Source organism: Sciurus vulgaris (genome assembly GCF_902686455.1).
Source record: "Sciurus vulgaris genome assembly, chromosome: 5".
Taxonomy (NCBI): domain Eukaryota; kingdom Metazoa; phylum Chordata; class Mammalia; order Rodentia; family Sciuridae; genus Sciurus; species Sciurus vulgaris.
This window is the reverse complement of record NC_136465.1, coordinates 118,697,147-118,718,271: the sequence shown is the minus strand read 5'-3', so window position 1 is coordinate 118,718,271 and position 21,125 is coordinate 118,697,147. Positions and strand designations below refer to the sequence as shown.

At 45.5% G+C, this 21,125-nt stretch overlaps 3 protein-coding genes and 1 long non-coding RNA gene across 11 annotated transcripts in view; 2 read left to right on the top strand and 2 right to left on the bottom strand.

Moving 5' to 3' along the window:
* IKZF4 (IKAROS family zinc finger 4) overlaps positions 1-14,835 on the bottom strand; it is a 29,487-nt gene extending 14,652 nt beyond the window's left edge. For 3 of the 7 annotated variants that reach the window (XM_079140542.1, XM_079140545.1, XM_079140549.1), the window contains exons 1-4: positions 14,076-14,835; positions 10,197-10,274; positions 3,564-3,614; positions 2,213-2,300 (exon numbers count right to left, since the gene is read on the bottom strand). Coding sequence is in view for 3 of the 7 variants with exons in the window: in XM_079140545.1 (XP_078996671.1) it covers positions 2,213-2,290 (78 nt within the window). In the remaining 4 variants the exon portion in view is untranslated. Of the gene's footprint in view, positions 1-2,212; positions 2,301-3,563; positions 3,615-10,196; positions 11,008-14,075 lie in introns of those variants that run through there. The other 4 variants (XM_079140544.1, XM_079140547.1, XM_079140548.1 and 1 more) reach the window with 2 other exon arrangements.
* Positions 85-4,846, top strand: LOC306661536. Its single transcript, XR_013763895.1, has 2 exons — positions 85-1,785; positions 4,147-4,846. It is a non-coding gene; the product is annotated as an uncharacterized lncRNA (long non-coding RNA).
* Positions 14,836-14,941: 106 nt separating the features above from the next.
* Positions 14,942-19,260, bottom strand: SUOX (sulfite oxidase). 2 transcript variants are annotated; one of them, XM_079140550.1, is made up of 4 exons: positions 19,130-19,260; positions 17,561-17,623; positions 17,112-17,289; positions 14,942-16,865 (listed from the first exon to the last, which is right to left on the bottom strand). In XM_079140550.1, exons 2-4 carry the CDS (start codon positions 17,611-17,613, stop codon positions 15,456-15,458), a joined length of 1,641 nt encoding a protein of 546 aa, XP_078996676.1. In that variant the 5' UTR covers positions 17,614-17,623; positions 19,130-19,260; the 3' UTR covers positions 14,942-15,455. The 2 variants fall into 2 exon arrangements, with proteins under 2 accessions (XP_078996676.1, XP_078996677.1); XM_079140551.1 differs by having other exon boundaries at positions 17,561-17,685; positions 19,130-19,216.
* Positions 19,259-21,125, top strand: part of PMEL (premelanosome protein) — a 40,705-nt gene continuing 38,838 nt past the window's right edge. The window contains exons 1-2 of the mRNA XM_079140541.1: positions 19,259-19,676; positions 20,783-20,836. The gene's annotated coding sequence lies outside the window, so the exon portion shown is untranslated. The remainder of the gene's footprint in view (positions 19,677-20,782; positions 20,837-21,125) is intronic.

Sequence of the window (21,125 nt, the reverse complement as noted above, 5' to 3'; positions counted from 1 at the left end):
CAGCTCAGCCCAGAGAGAGAGAGAGAGAGAGAGAGAGAGTGTGTGTGTGTGTGTATGGAGAGAGAGAGAGAGAGAGAGAGAGAGAGAGAGAGAGAGAAAACACGCTTGGATGTGCTTGGGGAGGGGGCTGGAGAAAATGTATATATGTGTACTGTGGGGGGATGCTAAGCTACAGCATCCCTTTTCTAAGACAGTGAAGGGGTCTGGGGTGCCCAGGGAGGGGAGGCAGATGCTGTTGCCCTCCTGTCCAGCAGACAAAGAAGAACTGCACAACAAATGCTTGAGAGGCGAGAGAGAGAGAGAGAGAGAGAGAGAGAGAGAGAGAGAGAGAGAGAGAGAGAGAAAGAGAGAGAGAAAGAGAGAGAGAGAGAGAGAGAGAGAGAGAGAGAGAGAGAGAGAGAGAGAGAGAGAGAGAGAGAGAGTGTGTGTGTGTGTGTGTGTGTGTGAGAGAGAGATGGGCCTGCGGGTAGGAGGGAGAAAGGGGGGGCCCAGGGAAGGCCCAATCCTCTGCCAGCTGGGGAAGCCAAGGCCCCAGAGGTCATGGGGCCCAGGACATGGGGCAGCTTCAAGGCTCTCCAATTGGCAGACAGCCCCTCCCCCAGCAAACTCAGGCACCGTGCTCCCTCTTCCCCTCCTCCTCCAGGAGGGAGGTCTGGGGACTGACAGCCCCCTTTCCCAGCAGTCAGAGGGCCCAGCACAATCTGGTCTCAGGATATGCTCTGTGGCCCTGAGCCCTTTCAGATCCCAGATGCCTTTCAGACTCCCCATCTTCCCTCCTTCCTGTACCCCTGGGGCTCCAGCAGCCCACAGCCTGGATGAATCTACCCTCTTAACAGAACAAGGCCTCTGCTCCCTTCCCTTCCAGAGGAGCTGTTCACTGAGGAGCTGACCTACTTTGGAAGACTACATTTTCTAATTCCAAGAATTTGGGGGTAGGAGGGGCCATGAAACTTTGGGCTGCCTACCCCTGGATCCTTTTCTCCTAAGGTTCCCTTAAACATTTCACAGTCCTAGAATACTTGGGACAAGCACTGTTCAGTCAATTCATTGCATAAACTAGGTTTGAGCAACTCCATTTCTCTTGCAAGATAGGGAAATGTATGTGTGTGTGGATGGGAAGGGAGTATGGAGATCTATGCTATAAATTAATGGACTCCTTTTCTCTCCCATGGTAATGATCTGTGCCTTTAGAAAGAGAGAAAAAAAATGGACTTTCATTTTGTTCTTTTTGGGGGGCGGGTACTGGGGATTTGGCCCAGTGGTGCTTTACCACTGAGCTATATCCCTAGCCCATTTTATTTTTTGAGACAGAGTCTCACTAACTTAGGGCCTTGCTAAGTTGCTTGAGGCTGATCTTGAACTTGCAGGTATGCATCACTACACCTGGCCAAAAAAAAAAAAAAAAAACAGACTCTGAATCAGGTTCTGTGAGGTAAAAATCTCTTTAAAGAACAGGAGAGCTACTGCCTTCATCAGTGGCCAATGAGGGAACAAAACCTGGCATGGAGGCAGAAAGCTGTGACAATCTGAGAAGGGACTGTGGTGATTCTTAGGAGGGTTGTACACTGTAGCCCACCCCTCTGCTTCCATATCAGCCCAAGAGGAGTGGGTCAGCGATAGGCTCTCAGATGCCCTATCTTGTTTTTCCCTTTTTCCGCTCTAAGGTAGCTGCTGATGTCTAGAATTCTCAAAGCACGGAGGAGTTTTAGGTCTCTACTCTCAATGCAGAACCATCAGTGCAGAGGCCAGTTTCTTATCTAGGAAATGCCAACCTATTCTAAGCAGGTAAAGTTTGGTTTCACAACACAGTGAAGCAAACATCCTCAGAAGTTTTCTGCTCGTATCCAGTATTTTTTAGAGACATTACTGAAAAGAACTCAATGGGATATTCCCCTAGTTACCTTCATAGTTTCTCACTTGCCTACCTATGCAGGGACTGGTTTTATCTATCTGAGTACTCCCCAGTACTAAAGCAGGGTTCTGAACGTATTGCTTGTTCAGTAGTGAATAGGCTTAACTAAGCAGAAGGTAGGAGGACTGGCTGATTCCTTAGAACCATAACTAAGTTCCACTAGTCTTTTTCAATTGGATCAGCTCATCTGATCCCTGTCATTCTGTCCAGCATGTGGCAGGTACTGAACACCTTTATCCATTCCAATTCCTTCTCTCTTATATGAGAAATGGGTCAGAGTCAACATCTTATGCACATTACCTGGGTGTTGCCAATGACTCTCATGTGTGACCCACCCGTCTTGCTATCTCTTGTAGTGCATGCCAATAATTCCTTCATAGGTCCCACTCTAGAGTAAAAACAAACTACAGGTCATTACAACAATGGTGCTTGGATTTTCGATGGGGAAACTCATCACATTAAAACCTAATTCTGGTTTACCTTACCTCTAATAATCATTTCTTGCCTTGACATCCTAATGGTCCCAAAAATAATTCCTTCCATCTTAGAGACTCTTTCCTATACGCTCAGAAAAGAATCTGGATAAAGTTCCTGATTTCTTTTTATCTTGTTACACTTGTTAAACCTGATTATTCTGATATCTCTAAAAGCCATTCATACTACATGTAATGATCTCTTCTGCCTCAGTAAGAATATTTGGCAGGTATGAAAAACTGTAACATGCTAAGATTGTGGAAAAGGATTGAGGGGAATATGAATTGGGCTATCTATCCCCACCTTCAAAGAAGGTGTAAATGGGTAGTCCATGGGCTGAATCCAGCTCATAGATAATTTTGACTTGCCTTATTGAGCATTTTCTAAAATGCTGGTAGCTAGACATAGTGGCATATACTTGTAATCAATCCCAGCTACTTAGGAGACTGAGTCAGAAAGATTACAAGTTTGGGGTCAGCCTGAGCAATTTAGGCAAACCCTGTCTCAAAATAAAAAGAACTAGGGATATAATTTAGTGGTAGAATATCTTTGAGTTTAATCCCAGTACTGAAAAAAAGGGTATTATTTAAAAATGTAATTAGTTCATATAAAAATTCAGATTTCTGATTTCTTTGAAAAGTTAGAAGATACACATTTCCACATGGCAATCACTAGTGGACAATGAATAGCTGCCGTCCTTTGAGGTATGTTCTCTAGTTCATGTCAGCCTTCCTATTCTCTTCTGCTTACTGACCTAGCCCACTTCACTCATTCATATACCTTCCTAGCCCCTGTGGGCTTTTGAGGTTTGAAACACTGCTCCACTTTCTACTTGGATGGAATAAAATTTCATTTTTGGCTGGTGACCTCAGAGCACAGGAAAAAGAACCACAACTATTTTCTTCAAATCATCCCTCTAATAGCATTCACTCATAGTCTTCTCCTATTTCCTTCCCTTTCCCTAAGAAGTCTGGGAAAGAGAGTTATTATTTCAGGGAATGTAAAATCACAAAATGATTGCATGCCACTACCAACTACCACCAAACATGAATGTCAGCTCTGTGACTGCCGTTTAGTTATGGTGAGGTGGGGTGCCTGGGCTGAAGGCTCTCTGCCCTGCCCCACAGGACAGTGTCTGCTCCCCGCCCTGTCCAAAGGGAATACACAGAAGGCATACCAGACATATAGGAGCGGCCATTGCAGTCTTCTATGTCCATCTTAAAGAGATCTATTAAAAGAGAAAACAGCTGCTATTAGAAGCCAGATCTGGGAAGGGATAAGATTTTTCTTTTAACATTCTGGAGTGAGCAAGAAACCTAGAAGATCACTTAAGTTTGGTCTGAACTTTCCTAAAGAAAAACCTCATATTTTGTCCTGGTGAGAGAAATAATGTACCCTGCCTTACAAACTCCAAGATTTCCTCCTACCCACAATCTCTTCAGGCCTCCTCAGCCTTTGGGGTAGAAATACTACCTTGATCTAGAATGGTCTTGGGTTTTGAGAGTATACCTTCTCCCTTCAGTGGAGGTGATGCCATGGGAGATAGTTTATACTTCAGCCCTTAAGAGGTGAAGCCTCATAGAGATGCCAAACCTCAGTTAAGGAGGAGCAGGAAGAAAAATAAGCTCAATTCAGTCTTTCATGGGATAAATTTTTTTTTTTTTTTTAAATTTTGTGGGGAGTGGAGGGTACCAGGGATTGAACTCAGGAGCATTTGACCACTGAGCCACATCCCTAGCCCTATTTTGTGTTTTATTTAGAGATAGGGATTCACTGAGTTGCTGAGCACCTTGCTTTTGCTGAGGCTGACTTTGAACTTGCAATCCTCCTGCCTCAGCCTCCGCATCTGCTGGGATTACAGGTATGTGCCACCTCACCTGGCCATGGGATTCTTTTTGTTGTTGTATAGCAGACGGTGGGATGACAGGAAGGTAGAATATGATAGAAAGAAGCCCACCTTAGGGTTCAGTGATACGTTCTCTACTGAAGGTATAAACAAATTTTGGTGTGTGTGGGGCGTGCTAGAGATTGAACCAGAGCCCTATATGTGCTAAGCACAGGCTCTACCACTGAGCTACATCCCAGCCCCTTTTATTTTGAAATAGGGTCTCACCATATTGCCCTTGTCTTGAAGTATCCATCCTCCTGCCTCAGCTACCGTGTAGCTGGGATTAAAAACATGACATACCAGCCCCAGCTTAAACAAAAGTTTTAAGTAGCTTTCCACACCCTCTGGTCAATTACTTTGCTATGCTTATTTTTTTAAAAAGCAGATGGGTGGATTCAAAATGCAGGTTAGTCTATTTGAAGTAAGGTGAGCAGTAACTGGCAGTACAGTATTAAACTAATAACTGGGCTGGGGATATAGCTCACTCAGTTGGAAGAGTATTTGCCTTGCATATACAAGGCCATGGGTTCAATCCCCAATACCACCATCACTACCAACAAAAAAACTAACAACTCAGAACAGGACTGGGGATGCAGTCCAGTGGTAGTACACTTGCCTAGTGTGCATGAGGCCCTGGGTTTGATACTCAGCAAAGAAAAACAAAAAACTGGAGAACATTTAAAAGTGATAATTTGTTGCAATGAATTATCTCCATAGGAGAAACATTTGAGAGGAGGGGAGAAATTTAGCTGGTGAAATTTTAAATACATTTAAAATTGCTTTTACCACTCACCTAATAAAAAATAAATGCTCCAGAGGCAGATTTGGTGGAGCAAAATGGGACAAGGGAACAGCCTGAGCTATCACCAGAATTCTTAAAGTCTTCGAAAACTGTCAGAGGCAGACAGATGAAAATTTGGTTCGCCTGTAATACTACACTGAGAGAGGTAGGGAGAGTTAGAGAGTACATGGAGGTACACAGGGGAGAAATAGATTTTCTTGCCCCTTCCTCATTCTTATCTGGAGGAAGACTCATGAGAAACCCTGAAACTTGGGTTTAACTTCATTCTGCAAAGTAACTCTCCCTTATATTTCCTCAGAAAGATTTGTAGTCTCAATCCTATTTCCCTAGGAAGCTTAACTGTGAGGGGAAAATTCTCCACATTTATACTTGACCCCTCTTTCCTTCTTTATTCCTCTCTCTCTCTCTCTCTTTTCTTTCTCTCTCCTCCCCGCTCACTGAGCCACATCCCCACTCCTTTTTATTGTTTTTGAGACAGGGTCTTGCTAATTTGCTAAGGGTCTTGCTAAACTGCTGAAGTTGGTCTGGAATTTGTGATCTTCTTGCCTAAGCCTACCAAGTCACTGGAATTTCAGACATGTGCCACCATTTTGGTCCTGGGGATTGAACTCAAGAGCACTTTACCACTGAGCTATATCCTCAGCACTTGTTATTTTTTATTTTAAGACACAGTCTTGATAAGTTGCCTTGGCTGGCCTCTAACTTGCGATTCTCCTGCCTCAGCCTTTGGGGTTGCTGGGATTACAGGTGTGTGCTACCATGCCCAGATAGGGGCCCCTTTCATTTCCAAATCATTAGTTTCATAAACGCCCTTTGGAATTTTTCAAAACATCTGCAAAGTTTGAAGTGTCATTAATTACTTCTTTCACACATATTCTCATATTAAAGAGGTAAGAGTAAGCAAAATTTCCTCCATTTCCTGCTTAGGGAAACTGAGGCTCAGAGCAGTTCAGTTGTTTGTCCCTTAACTCACAGTGAGACATACACACACAGACAGTGTTACATTAGCATATTTCTCCCTGTGGAGCCAGTTCAACTTGTTCTTCATTGTTTTTTTGGTACTGAAGATTGAACCTAGAGGCGCTCTACTACTGAGCTACATTCCCAGTCCTCTTTATTTTTTATTTTGAGACAGGGTGTCACTAAGTTGCCCAGGCTGACCTTAAACATGTGATCCCCTGCCTCAAGCTCCCCAGTAGCTGGAATTAAAAGTGTGCACCACTATGCCTGGTTCTCCTATTTTTTTGTGGGGGGAGTTACTGGGGCTTGAACCCAGGGATGCTTAACCACTGAGTCACATCCCCAGCCCTTTTTATTTTATTTTATTTTTTTATTTTGACACAGTGTCTCACTAAGTTGCTGAAGCTGGTCTTGAACTTGGGATCCTCCTGCCTCAGCCTCCCAACTCAGTGGGATTATAGGCATGCATCACTATGCTCAGCTTTTCTACTTCTTAATTGCTCTTAACAGGTGTTCTGTGACACATCTTAGGCAAAATCAGTACTTAGCTGCTTTCAACTACTCTAAATGCCAAGTTGTTGATTCTGGAAGTTAGAGGTGTTGAGACTCTGCTGTCCTCAGTCCTGGTTTTCTGAAAGCTAGGAGCAAATCAGCAGATGTACTTCTTGTTTTGCTCAAATCTCCCTTCAGCACATCCCTCCATTCTCCACCCCTCAAAGCCCTTCCTCCCCTACCTGCCCAGGCAGGCAGATCTTAGTGTCTCCTTAGAGGAACTGGGTCAAATTAGTGCCAACATTACAGGAGGAGGAGGTTAAGAGAGAGAAATTAGTTATATAAGGCAGGTTTGACTCAAAGATCTTGGAAGGAAAGTAGCTTTAAAGCAATATAAACGTCATCCAGTGATGGAGGTAGGCACATATGTACTGTGAATTCAGCTCAGTGAGCCGAATGCAAACCAACTAGAAACAACCAGTTTCCCAATTCAAACAGAAGAACCTGTGATCAGAGAGCAAAGATTGGTCATTGTAACCTCTAGAGACACAGATCTTCCCAGATCACCCTTGTCCCCCATTTCCCAGTGGTGGAGGGTCTCACACATGCTAGGCAAGCACTCTACCACTGAGTAATAGCCCTAGCCCTTCAGATTCTTTTTTTTTTTTTTTTTCTTTTTAGTTGTAGATGGACATAATACCTTTATTTTATATATTTATTTTTCCAACCTCTTTTTTTTGGTATCAGGGGTTAAACCCAGGGGCATTCAACCACTGAGTCACATCCCCAGCCCTTTTTTAAAAAAATATTTTGAGTTGTAGTTGGATACAATACCTTTGTTTTATTTATTTTTATGTGATGCTGAGGATCAAACCCAGTGCCTCACACATGTGAGGTAAGCACTCCACTGCTGAGCTCCAGCCCCAACCCCCAACCCTTTTTATATTTTATTTAGAGACAGGGTCCTGCTGAGTTGCTTAGGGTCTTGTTAAGTTGCTTACTGACTCTTTAAGTTGCTGAGGCTGGCTCTGAACTCGTGATCCTCCTGCCTCAGCCTCCAGAGCCGCTGGGATTGTAGGCATGTGCCACCACAAGTGGCCTATTTATTTTTATGTGGTACTGAGGATGGAACCCAGTGCCTCACATGTGCGAGGTAAGCACTCTACCACTGAGCCACAAACCCAGCCCTCTCCACATTCTTTTGAATCCACTTGTCATCATAACAAGAGTCTTCCATGGCTTTGGCTTTCTCCCATTAAAGTGATATCACATTTGGGCAAGAATGGGCAAGAATGGTTCCTTTCTAGAGAGAAAATTTTCCAGCAGACTCCCTGACAAGCAGAATTGAGGATTAGTTCAGGGTCTGACTTCCAAGAGCAGGTTGGGCATCAGCCACCATGACCATCTCTCCTAAAACATTCCCATAACTCTAACTACTGGTTACAAAAGTGTGAGAAAATCAAGTTTTCTTTGTTTTGTGACTCTAAAAGACTAAAATAATGAACACTTCAAATTCTCCAAAGAATCCTGTTTGATTCAATGATATTCTGAAGGATATGGAAAATGACAACCCTCCCACACCAAGACAGTGTGACCCAAGAGGAGGGAGGGAGGAAGAAGGTTAAACATAAATCCTTTCCCAGTGACACGACAATCCCTGGGAAGGAGGCAAACATCAATCCTAAAATGCCAGTCCCTGGGAAGAGGACAAATATTGATCTTTTCCCAGTAAATTCTTTCCCAGTGACAATGAAGCCACACATTAATCCTGTCCCAGTGACAATACAATGACCCCTGAAGGATAAGATAAGCACTGGGCCTGAGCTCTGAACCCTCCATCCTTGCCCAGTAAAAACAAGTTGCAAATTTTTACAACCTTTCTCCTGAATGCCCAAACTGACACTTTATGTTGAAGTGATTAAGTCACCACTCAGTCTAAGCTATAAAAACCCTCACCCCTTCTGTAACTGGGGGCCATTTTCTACCCAGAAAGTGAGCCCCTCTGATGCCTGATTCCAATACTGAATAAAATGCACTGCTGATCCATGAGGTCTGTTCCCGTCCTGGTTATTTGTGCTTTCATTATGATGCTGAAACCATATTGGCTTTTTTGCTTCATACTGTAAAATTGGAATTTAAAATACAGTCATAAGCCAGATAGGGTGGTGCTTGACTGTAATCTCAGCTACTTGGGAGGCTGATGCAGGAGGATTGCAAATTCAAGGTCAGCTTCAGCAACTTAGTGAGATTCGGTCTCAAAATTAAAAGTAAAATGTGCTGGGACCTGGAGGGGTGGCACATGCCTGTAATTCTAGCTGCTCAGGAGGCTGAGACAGGAGGATCACAAGTTTAAGGCCAGCCTACTTAGCAGGCCCTAAGCAACTTAGTGAGATCGTGTCTCAAAATAAAATACAGAGTTCAAAGCCAGCCTTAGCAGAAGCAAGGCTGTAAACAACTCAGTGAGACCCTGTCTCTAAATAAAATAAAAAATAGGGCTGGGGGTCTGGCTCAGTGGTTTAGTGCCCCTGAGCTCAATCACCAGTACCCCCCTGCCAAAATAAATAAAGAAATAAAATTTAAAAAGAAATAAGAAGGGCTAGGGATATAGCTCAATTGGTAGTGTGCTTGCCTTGTAAGCACAAGGCCCTGGGTTCAATCCCCAGCACTGAAAAAAAAAAAAAAGAAATAAAAAAACAGAAAGGGCTGGGGATGTAGCTCAGTGGTTAAGTGCCCCTGGGTTCAATCCCCAGTACCCAATCCAACCAACCAACCACATTCATTGGGGCTGGGGTTGTAGCCCAACAGTAAACATTCATCTAGCATGTGCAAGGTCGTGAGTTCAATCCTCAGCACTGAAAAAAGTAAAAAAATAAAAAATAAAACACGCTCATTGTGGCCTAATGGGTAGAAAGGTGGCAAGGAGAATGCTCAGAAAGGGTACAGATGGACACAGTGGCAAGGCTCCATGTCATCCTTTTGGTTATTATTCCCAAACTGCAGTTGGAAGAAGTGGAACTTTTTCTCTGGTTTCCATTAGGACCTGGGTTCTGAGGTGGAGCCCAGTGATTCTAACAAGAAAGAACTTCCTACATGTCTTGGGTGTGAGTAGTTCCAGTACTCCAAGTAGACCAAACCCATAGCATCATCCTCTCCTGTCTGTGCCTTCCTGAACTGAATGAGATATGAGCAAAAATATGTTGGAGTCATATAGTTGGCTCTATTCTCTATCAAGGCTTTGCCGACTTGGGGACAGGGAAAGGGCTGGGAAAGATATGGAATTAAGCATTTTCCTGCAAACTGCATGCCCCTTTCCAAAAACCAGACCTAGACATGGAGCAAGTTGAAAACCTGAAATGATCTTTAGGATGAACCTAGAAGTTTTTGAAGGAAACTCAGCAATCTTTGTTTATCTCATGTGTCATTATAGCAGAAAGATCTCAGCTTTTTTTAATCAGGCTGTAGATGGTGGCCTTCTACAACTTAGACAATAGACAGATGATATTCTGTCTATTATCTAATACAGATGAAGACAGCTCAACTTTATTATCCAAATGCTTGGAGAGCAGAGCAGAGGGTATGAATTCCCAGTCATCCTAGGAATGTCTAGTCTCTAAAATAAGAAAGGGTAAGAGGCAGAAACAACACCCAGGCAGGGGGAATAATATCACCTCATTGTCTCCTTTCAGATCTCAGATGAACACATATTTTCTCTTGTTCTTTGTGCTTCCCTGTCTTCCTTATGCAGGCTGTGGAAGAGAGAGAAGGCTGAGGTTTATGGGTAGAAGGAGAAACAATCCCATGTCCCAATTCAGGATGTAAAGAACTAAAGAAAAGGGCCAATTTAACACTTTAAATCACTTGGTGTTATGTGTGAGATGATACTTTCTGGATTTTTTGATATGCCCCTGAGTATACAAGTCCTGCATTTATGGAAAGGCCCCACAAGATCACTGCTGTTCAGTTGAAGGGTTGGGCAGTTGGAGAAAATAGAACAGGAGAGTTCAATTTGAGTTTTATAATAATCACTCTTTTTTTCTTTTTTCTTTTTTGATATGGGGGATTGAACCTGGAGGCACTTAACCACTGAGCTACATCCCAGCCATTTTTATATTTTATTTAGAGACAGGGTCCTGCTGAGTTGCTTAGGGCCTCGGCTAAGTTGCAGAGGCTGGCTTTCCTGCCTCGGCCTCCTAAATCACTGGGGTTAGAAGCATGTGCCACCATATCTGGCTAATAATCAGTTTTGAAGCCAAAGTTTCTCAAAATAGGAATAGTTGACTCTCAAGTGTCTGAAAATACTATTAACTATCTGATTGAGATAAGGTGACAAAATAAAAATGTGGAAGAGATGGGAACAACTGTCTTTGGTGGCAATTCTGGCCATTAGTCCCTAATACATGCTAATAAAAAGAGCTCACTTTGGGACTGGGAATATGGCTCAGTGGTAGAGTACTTGCCTGGTAGGTGTGAGGCCATAGTTTTGATTTTTTACAATTGTTTTTTTACAATTCTGGGGGCAGAATTGTAAAAAAAAGAAGAGAGAGAGAAAGAGAAAAGGGGGGGAAAAAAGCTTCATTTTGTTTGGGCCATAAAAATATTTTTAGGCTCCTTTGCTAACAAAGACTCTAGCTTTGACAAGCCAGTTTGATAAGCCTCTCTTCTTTCTATGGAGGGCCTAGGATAGGTGTGCTCCAGGTGGAACGTGGGGAATCTTCAAGTTGGAATGGAGTTGAGATGATCTCCAATCTCACGATTTTTTACAGAAGAAACTAAGCCCAGTCATTTATTTGGTTGGCAATAGAACCCTCCAGTGGTTCTCTCGTCTGGAGTGCAAAGTTTAATCTCACTCCAGCTAGAAGGTTTGGGTCATCCTGCTTTCTTTCTTTCTTCGGTTATAAGGTGAACAGTTTTTAGAGCTGCATCTTGGTGATTTAAATCTTTGAACTGGAAACAAGGGTTTCTGCATAAGAGAAGAACTAATCCTCTTACTTCCATGTCTCTTTTCAGAAATTATGGGCTTGAGGAAAACGCCAAACTAAGTCTGATGCGAAGTCTTGTTATGATAGAACAACATTCCTTGATTTAGGGATTACCCAGTATATGCATTGCATCAGAGTCTACAAGGTGGATCCAATACCCAGGGATCAGGTCATTCATAATCAGCAGTATACTTTTAAAGATGTTTTTGTCTGATAAACTTTGACCCTGTCTCACTGTTTCCAGAACAGAGTTCATAACTCTTCTAATAAAAGAAGGCAAATCAAAGAGCCTGGAATTCAAAGTTTTCTCCAGCAAGCAGTCAAGAGACCAATAAAAAAAGGGAGTCCCTCTGCTGTGGCATTATCCACACCAACAGGGTCCCATACTCTTGTTCCTGCAGAGTAAAATGAGGCTAGAAATACCTGCCCAACAATAACTTATCTTTATTTAATTTCCTTAACTAGTGTGGCTGGGGTGAGGTGGGTAGAGAGAGTGAGGGAGACAGTGAACCAATCTGAGAGTAAAGAATTCCTTTGTGGGGGCTGGGGTAGGGTATAAGATAGGATAAGTTTCTCCCATGCTGGGAAGTACAAGTTGCAGATTTGAATCTAAGAGGAAATGAAGAAGAAACATTCAGTTGCATTTTCATTGGAAAAAAGTCATGACTTATTTCTGAGCACATCCTAAAATATGCCTTGCCTTTAACCTACTGAGAGGAAGAGAACTGCCTAGAAGCCACAATTGAACTAACTAACTGCACTCAGTAGCCATAAAAACATTATATCTTGTGCATGAGACATCAACATCTGTTGACTAGGGCAAGATACAATTCCGAGGCTGCCAAAAAGAGGGTAGCTCCCACTACCCTAGGGACCACTCCAGAAGCTCCAGTGAAACCTCTCTACTCCCCAATAGTAAGACTATTTTCTTCTAAGACTTTATCTCAGGAGTCACTCATCTGACTGTTCTCATGATCCAAGGGGCTATCTAGATTCTGGCTTTAGGCTGTTAGTAGGGAAGGCTGAAGTTCCTTGCACACTGACCTACTGGTAGGCCCATGTGATGAGGAATTACTAGCCAGGCATTTAAAAAAATACATTTTTTAGTTGTAGATGGGTACAATTCATTTATTTTTTTGTGGTACTGAGGATTGAACTCAGTGTCTCACAAATGCCAGGCGAGCACTCCACCACTGAGCCACAACCCCAGCCCATAGCTGGGCATTTCTTATACGCCTACTAATCAAGGCACTAGGCTTTCCAAGATTGTCTTACTTAGCCTTTTATCTGGCCCCTTCCTCACAAATCTGATTTAACTGGAAGTATTCAAGGAAGTCAAGACACCTGTTTTTCATGCTTCCTAAGGATATGAATGTGTACTTTCACACAAGCAAAATAAGCAATATCAGTAAGGGGAGACAGCTAGGTTCCAATGGTCTTCTGGCTAGCCATGGGGATGGAAGGCCTAGAGCTGACAGGTGAGCAGGTCAGAAACATACCAAAGTCACCATGGATGCTTTGAGGGGTCAGACCAAGAAGACAGGTAAAATAGGAGTTACCAGACATCTAAGAGTAGATAAGAGTCACACAGTATATAATTTTACTTATGCGAGAAGAAAAAGAGGGAAAGGAAGGTAAGCAAAGCTTGACACGCAGTAGTTGGTAATGCATCCAATCTTCCTGGAAGCAGTAGGTAAATTCTTGATCTTGGAGGGGTGAATGGGATACCTCAGTTCTCAAACATCTCATATCTAAAGGTCTATGTTCCATTAAACATTCCACTATCCTCAAGACTGGACTAGTCATAATTTAAACAAAAGAAAACAAAACAGAAATCCAATGAAAATTTAAAAGTGAAAATCTACAACTCTAGCAGACAGGGGTAAGGAAATAACTGGGGATGGATCAGAGAAGGCGGCACAAGGAGGGCTGTTTTAGTATTCAGGAAGCAGGCAGGGAGTGTTCCCCAGGTTTGTAGCTCCATCTGGGTGTCTTCCCTAGGGCTTCCTTGAGTGCATTTCTTTCTTAGGACTCTATACAGTCAATCCCTTCCTTCCCAGCCTTGCTTCCCAAGTTCCCTACACTTCTCACCCCAAGTAGTACTTTAGACAGCACTCTATCCTAAGTTTCTTCTCTAACACATCTCTCCCACTTTGCTCATTGCCTCCCAGATGTTCTCACCTAGGCCTATGTCTTTTTCTCCAGCCTTCTCAATCAGAACCCCGAGTCCCTCGCTTTCTTGTTCTCTGGTACCATCTCCTTTCCTCGCTGTCCCTCTGTTCCACCCTATCCCACGGAGAAGCCTCGCGCATGCCAGTTGCTCCCTTTTCTCAATCTGCTTTGACCCACCTCCTGTCTTAGGACCCTCAGATCCCTCCCTGCTCCCCCTCCCCCAATACTAGGGCCTTGGGCCAAAGTGCTCCAGGCAAGCTAATGTCCCTCCCTCCTCACTCACGCCCCCCACCGCCCGCCCACGTCTCCCCTCACTCTACGCCCAAGCCCCTAAGGCCCCGCCCCCGTTTACTGAAGCCCCGCCCCCACTTCGTCTAAGCCCCGCCCCTCACTCACCTGAGGCGTCTCCGCGCGCGCGCGCAAGCAAGCTGTTTGGGGTGGGGAAGAGGGGGGCGGGGGTCCCCCACTCTGGCCCGGGTGGCCCAGTGCGGGGGGAGTGGGGTCACTGAGGCGGCGGCAGCCAGGCCGGAGCCGGGACCTGTGCGCTCAGCTGCGGCGGCGGCTTCATCTCCATCAGCGGCTTCACCTGAGGAGGGACCGGCCCCCCCACAAATCCCCCCCCATCGGAGCCGTTCCCCCCTCCCGAACAACTTCCGGTCCCACTACCAGGCGACAGGCTGCTGGGCCGAACGCCGAGCGCCCCCAAGCCGGGGAGACTGCTGGGGAGAAAAAAAGGAGAAGAGCTAGGGGAGAGTAGCCGAGCGCCGAAAGATTCTAGTCCCAAAGGCTCTGTCGCTCCTAGAGGGTAACTCAAAGACTACCCCTTCATCTGCATCTAATTTGCAAACCAGGTGCACTTTGGGCGCCCCACTAGCTCCGGCACGTCTGATTCTAGTGCCGAGTTTTGCCCTTGCCCTTCCTAAAACAATATTGATGTCAACCTCTTAGCATTCTTTGCCTTTCCTGCCAAGTGCATAGAATTAGTGGGATAGGGGTTTGAGGGGACCAAGTGTTTTTAAAATAATCTCTTCTCTTTGGGGGTATAACGGGGTCAAACACCTAGGTGACACAGCAGATGCTGACAGACCTCAAAAAAAAAAAAAAGGAAACCCCACTCCCCACTCCTTGACTTCCTGGAGATTGCTTCTTTCCACTTCCCACCTGCTACCAACACTATTTGTTGGCTTTGGTCTAGTCTCACCTGTGCCAAAACCTCCCTCTTGAAATATGCCAACTCCCCAGGCCCAACAGGCCCCAGACTCTCACAATCTTAAATAGACACTTTATTGATGTATTTCAATAAAGGGAGAGGGTTATGCCTTTCAATGCCCTCACAAGCCCATGACAGCCCAGAGTAGCAGTAGAAAGTAGTATATATGCTTTTCTTACACACACCATACACATTCTCTGAAGAATCCAAGAAAAACAAAATGTGGTCTGGAGAGCAATAGGCACTTAGAAGTGGAGGTGGTATAGAATGAGACAATGGTGCTTGTCTCCAGAATTATTTTTCTAGTCCTTTGCTCCAAAAGTTCTTACCTTCTGGCACAGGGTCAGAGGCCAGGAGGGGTATATAACATACTGTCAAAGGAGAGAGGATCCCTGAGTGGGAATGTGCAATGTGTGTACTTGGGTATGACTTAGGAAGGCACAGTACAAGTTTGTGATCCAAAAAATGGAGAGGAGGAAAAGGTTTTTCTGTGGCAGTAGGCCAAAAAATGGGTAGGGAAAGGGGTCAAGGTGGTTCTAGAATATAGATGGCTCCATTCCAGGTTCTCATGGGGTGATATGGACATGGACACGGTGCCAGGCATTACTGAGCACACCACGCAGGTTCCAGATTGGGGCCACCGTGTCTGGCTGCACATTGTAACTGTCATCCACAGCTTTACAAACAATGTTCAATTCTTTTTGCCCAGCTGGCACAGAGGCTTGCAACTGCCATAGACGCCAGGCCCAGGCCTTCCTGGGTGGCTGTTCTTCTCCATCCAGGTCAGCTGCATGCCAGGTTAGCCCCCCATCCAGGGACACATCCACCCGGATCACAGCCCTGCCACCACCACTCCATGCATAACCCTTGACAGTGATCTCTCCTGGCTCTATAGTTTCTCCATCCTGAGGCTCTGTGATGGCTGACTGGATAGGGAGTTCCTGAATAGATGGAGCCGAGTCAAAATCTACAGTATCCCAGTCCACAGATGGAGAGAAGCCTTTGTAATCCCGCCGCTGCCAGTGGCTACAACTTTCCTCTGATTCCACACTCACTCTGCCCAGCCATTTGACATGGCGGGCACCTACCACACCAGGAACCACCACCCGCACAGGAAAGCCATGGTCACGAGGCAAAGGCTGCCCATTCATCTCATATGCCAGCAAGACCTCAGCTTCGGGATCCATGGCCCGAGCCAAAGGTATAGATGCTCCATAGGCAGTCCCAGTGGGGTCTGAGTCCAGTCCCTCAAAGCAGACATGGGCCTCAGTTTCAGAAAGTTGGTGACCAGCCTGGGCTAACACATCACAGAGCCGTGCCCCAGCCCATCGTGCCGTGCTGATGGCCCCTGTTCTCCACTCTAGACCTTTTACTTCCTTGACCCGAGTCATTTCAGAGCGCCGGTTGCCAGCACACTGCAAAGTGACTGTGACCTCATGTTTGGGAAACTTGTACAAGTCGCCCAGGGATAGGGACAGTGACTGACCTCCAGGTGGCCCTACTATGTGCAAACGATAGGTGTCTGGGTCCAGGTTAGGAACAGGCAGATGATTCCGGGTGAAGAAGATAGGGTTAGGTGTGATATAGTTTTCTGTCAGCAGCTCAGGAGGAGGCTCTGCATTAAAGGGGCATTGGCTGTTGACCTTTAGAGCTGGGTGACGCATAGGATCATCAGCATAAGGGTCAGATGTCTCCAAGGTGGGAGGCACATTTTCTTCAGGGTTCAGCTCCCCAATCTTGTACTGAGCCAGTAACTCACGCACATGGGGCTGGTTGTGAACAGCATAGAGGGCCCAGAAAGGTTCTAGGGGACCCCCAGCTGCTAGCATCAACTTTGACGGTCCCCCTGGATGTAGTCCCACAAATTCTGTGACATCAAAGACCTCAGAGCCCAAAGTTACCCAGATCCCAGTCTCAGGGCTTCTGTGAGAATACACTTCCTCCTTAGTGTACAAGGGTGGTGACTCCTGAGAAGCCTGCAGGAAGGGGAGGAATGAGGCAAAAGAGAACAGAATATTAAGATATCACTCTAGCTCACTCCAAACCAACCTACAGTACTAGCCACTTGGAAATGATAGTGGCAGATGCCATCTGTACTGTGCATGGACACAATGCCAGCATGGGCTCTGTGGTAATAGCAAGAACGTAAGTCACAGCCTAGGCTATCTGAGGAGTTCACCAGAACCCCTTTGTTCTAATAATGAAGCCCCTTCTGCACTTACCCTACACCGATGGTCATGATAAGCCAATGCTGTGCCAAGGCCTAGGAGGGCCCCCATGATTCTCCATCCCCCACTGCTGGAGTTATCACCAGAAAAGTTCAGGCTGGGGTGCTGGGGCTGAAATGATTCATTTGTAGAGCAGGCCTGAATGCAGAGCCTTGAAGGATTTGGCTTGAGTCTGGAAGAGAGAGAGATCTTAGTAGCACATACGGTCATGTGAAAGAACCAGTGAAGGTCTGGGGTATGTTTCTCCCTGGTTGGTCATTACAGTTGGAATTTAGTTTCTCCAGGAATGGGTGGGGGACCAGTGGAATGTGGCTTTCCTTTTCCTCCTTGGCTACCTCTCAACTATCTTTATCTGCCAGATAAGACAACCATCTGCCAGATAAGATAGCTATCTTATCTGAGAGATATGGTGAGGGGGCAGGTACTGGGATGGGATGGCCTACCTGCAGGCCTGTCGAAGTGCTGGTACCACAGCTCTGTGCAGCAGCAGCAGCATTGTAGTAGAACTGCAGGAGGAAGATTCCAGGATTAAACCATGAAGTCCTTTGAAAGGGGATATTAGGGAGGCCTGAAGAACAGGTGGGAGGATGAAACAGAGAAAATCAGCAAGGAACTCTCTGGGAAAATGGAGACTGGAGAGTGGGTCATACAAATGGGCTCTTAGAGAAAACCTGGAGCACTTCAGAGACAAAGACTGTGCCAAGAGGATGGAAGGGAATGGGCGTGGGGTGCAGAGGGGGACAGGTGCTTTTAGAATCACCTATCTTCCATCCTCCACTGTCTACTCTGTCCACTACAGGGAGCACTACCTGAAGCCAAAGGCCTAAAGGGCAAAAGACAAATGTCTACTGTCCGGTTTGCAGTTTGTTTATTTATTTATTTTGGACTGCTGGGGCTCAAACTCAGGGCCTTGCAAATGATAGGCAATCACCCTATCAATGAGCTACAGTTCGTTTTCTGGATAATTATTTCTGAAGTCAACAGAGGACGACTGAGGGTCAGACTGATATAAACGGACAAAAGGTGAAAAGGTAGTGGCAGTCCATGAATGAATAAATCCAGATTCTAGAGACAAACTACTTTAGGTTTGTAAAACTGGGTCTTGCCTTTAACCAGTTCCCTGGGCAAGGTACCAAGCCTCTCTGAACTTGTGTCCTCATCTCTGAAATGAGATCTACCTATAGAACTGATATGAAGAGTAAACAAGTAATAACATTGTCTCTGAAGGCCTTTCCCCTTCTCTCACTCCACCCCACACCCCCCAAATTGACCCCAGCTAGGAACTGGATCCTAATTCCATTTCCCCACCCCAACCTCCTCTATGCCATTCTAGTGAGTTCAGCAAATTGATGAGTCAATAGCCAGGGTGTCAGCGGATGGGCTGGAGAAAGAAGTTAATTTTTCTCCTCTGTCCTGCAACATATCTTCTTCACAGCCAGTGCCTCTGAGCAGAGCAGGGACCCAGGAGAGTCAAAAATGGGGAGGATAAGAATTGTCCCAATTGCTAATGAAATGATGGAACCCAACCAGTGAGAGATTGTCATGGGTGGGGAGGCAGAGAGACCTCCAGAGAGATGGGATTAAGAGCAGAGTCTACACTTTACCCTTCGGTCATGAGACCCTCACTTACTCTGCCACCTATCCTCAATTCCAGCTGCGTTCTTGGACCAGACTGGAGTTCCAGGTTTGGGAGGGATGGCTTTCTGCTGCACTACAGAAATGCTACTCCTTGGTGGTGGACGCTTATTCCCCAGGAGCACTTCAGGTAGGAGGATATGTTCAACACTCAGGGAGAGTAGAAGGCCCTATGCCACTAACTAGCAGCTGGCACACGAAGTCTTGTATCAACACCCAGCAACCCAAGAGCATCCAGGCATGGAGAGTGAAGGCAATGGCATCTTTGTTATCCCTAAGGTTCAAAGACTCGCTGAGGGACAAAGCCCCAGCCACCGACCCTTCTTCTCTGCCTCTGCGGCCCTCCCTCCTTTCCCTCTCCGCCGCAGCCTGCTTACCCAGCTCAGCGTCCACACCTCGGCAGTTTTACCAACCCGGCGCCTGGAGAGAGCTCGAGAAGGGGCGGGGTCCGCGCGGTGACGTGCACAGAAGCTTATAAAGGCTCCCTCACCGCCCCTCAGCCGGTACCCTACTCATTGGCCCGTCGCGGGCCGCCTCCCAGCTGCCTGGTCCGCTTGCTGGACGCGGGCCAAGGGAGGCGGCGCGCCACGAGGGCTCGGGACTGAGCTGGCAATGTGGTTTCCACTCCTGCTGCACAGCCATTGACTTCAATAGATTATAGCTCCGGTGGGCAAGAAAAGGACACCTCACTGATGTCGGGAACACAGTGGAAGGTGACGAGGGAGCAAAAGGTTGAGCTGAGAGATGGGAAAACTGAAACGCCCCGCCCTTCCAGCTGGGGGGTCTGGGCAGAGACCGAAGAGCGTTCCCCAGGAGGCCTCCGGATCCAGCAAGTCTCCCGGCGCTGAGTTCCGTCTCTACTGACTGTGACAAGCGTCTGTATTGCAACTACGAGAGCCCTGTTTGTCTTTTAGGGAAAGCAAGGTCAGTTCCTTAATTCTCTTATATCCAGGGATGACAGCAGAAATGAAGCCTCCAATAGTGATTCCAAGACGTCGAGATTCCTTGGACTATTAAATTTTCTTGCTTTAAGTATGGAGCCAACAACAAGGAATAGCCATCTTTTAAATTTTGCGTAGTTTTTAAAAATCATCACCCCTTAACGAGAGAATGGCCCCAAAGTGCGAATATTATAGTCTCTTACTTCAACATGAAGGACACTAGTAGAATAAATTTATTATCCTTATAACATTTGCGCGGGATTGAAATTTTGTCAAACCTAGTTCCTGCGCCTGGTACAAACGTATCCAACACTGCCCCCTAGAGATCAGAGGGTTGAGCTATAATCTTTATCAGTTTAAGTGAAGGTTTCATTAAATTTGTTAAGATCACTTCCCTTCTTGCTCTCTACTAGAGCTTTTACCAGGAATCATGGACTCTGGGTTGGGATTGGAGGCTGTATTAACAAACAGAAAGGGAAAATGACAGTGAAAAGTTGATTTTGACTGTAAAGATTTTGAAAATGGAAAGATTTCCAGCCTGTGCATAATTAAATCATGGGAGAGACCTGAAGCCAGATCTATACTAATAGTTGCTTTTTTTTTTTTTTAAAGGCCTTGTTATGTGCATGTATGTTACATGAACCCCACTACTACGTAGGAACTATACTAATAAAAAATTATAAAAAAGGTTCAATTACGGAAAATACACTTCCTATACCTACTGTGGGCCACACATCCTTTACATAATTGACTGTTTCCTTTTTTCTTTGCAGTGTTGGGTATAATGCTCAGGGCCTCTCCAATGCTAGACAAATTCTCTACCACTGATCTATATATCCCCAGCCCTACATGATTTTTACCCCCTAGCACTGGGGATTGAACCCAGGGCCTTGAAAGTGCTAGGCATGTGCTCTGGGCTAAGCTGCGTCCTCTAACCTTTTTTGAGGCAGGGTCTCAAAAATTTGCAGAGGCTGGCCTTGAACTTGTGATTTTTCTGCCTCAGCCTCCAAAGTAGCTCAGATTATAGGAATGCACCACCACACCTGGCCACAGATGACCTTTAAACTTCAACTTTTATTCATTTTACAGGTAAAAAGAAACTGAGGCAGAGAGCACTAAGTTACTTGATCAAGGCCACAGCTGGTAAGTTGATAGAGATGGGAATGCAATGCAGTCTCTTTGGCAAGATTTAGAATTTAAAACGCCTCCTACAACCAACCAATCTAATCTTTTTCTGTTTTATTCCTCCTCACCCCACCTTTAAGCTGTAATGGACTGAAGGGCTTCAAGTACAGTAAGAGTCAAAAGCAGATCCAGGAAAAAGTCCCTGTTAGGGTGGAAGCCACATGAGCACTCAAAAAAGCTAAATTCAGGCCAAGTGTGGTAGTGGATGCTTATAATTCCAGCAACTTGAGAGACTGAGGCAGGAGGA

What these genes read in the sequence shown, in the direction of transcription:
- SUOX (XM_079140550.1), bottom strand. Translation starts at nt 17,613, where the DNA reads ATGCTGCTGCTGCTGCACAGAGCTGTGGTACCAGCACTTCGACAGGCC. An exon ending in GCACTTCGACAGGCCTGCAG is followed by an intron (nt 17,290 to 17,560) that starts GTAGGCCATCCC and finishes TCTCTCTTCCAG; the next exon opens with ACTCAAGCCAAATCCTTCAA. An exon ending in ATCATGACCATCGGTGTAGG is followed by an intron (nt 16,866 to 17,111) that starts GTAAGTGCAGAA and finishes CCCTTCCTGCAG; the next exon opens with GCTTCTCAGGAGTCACCACC.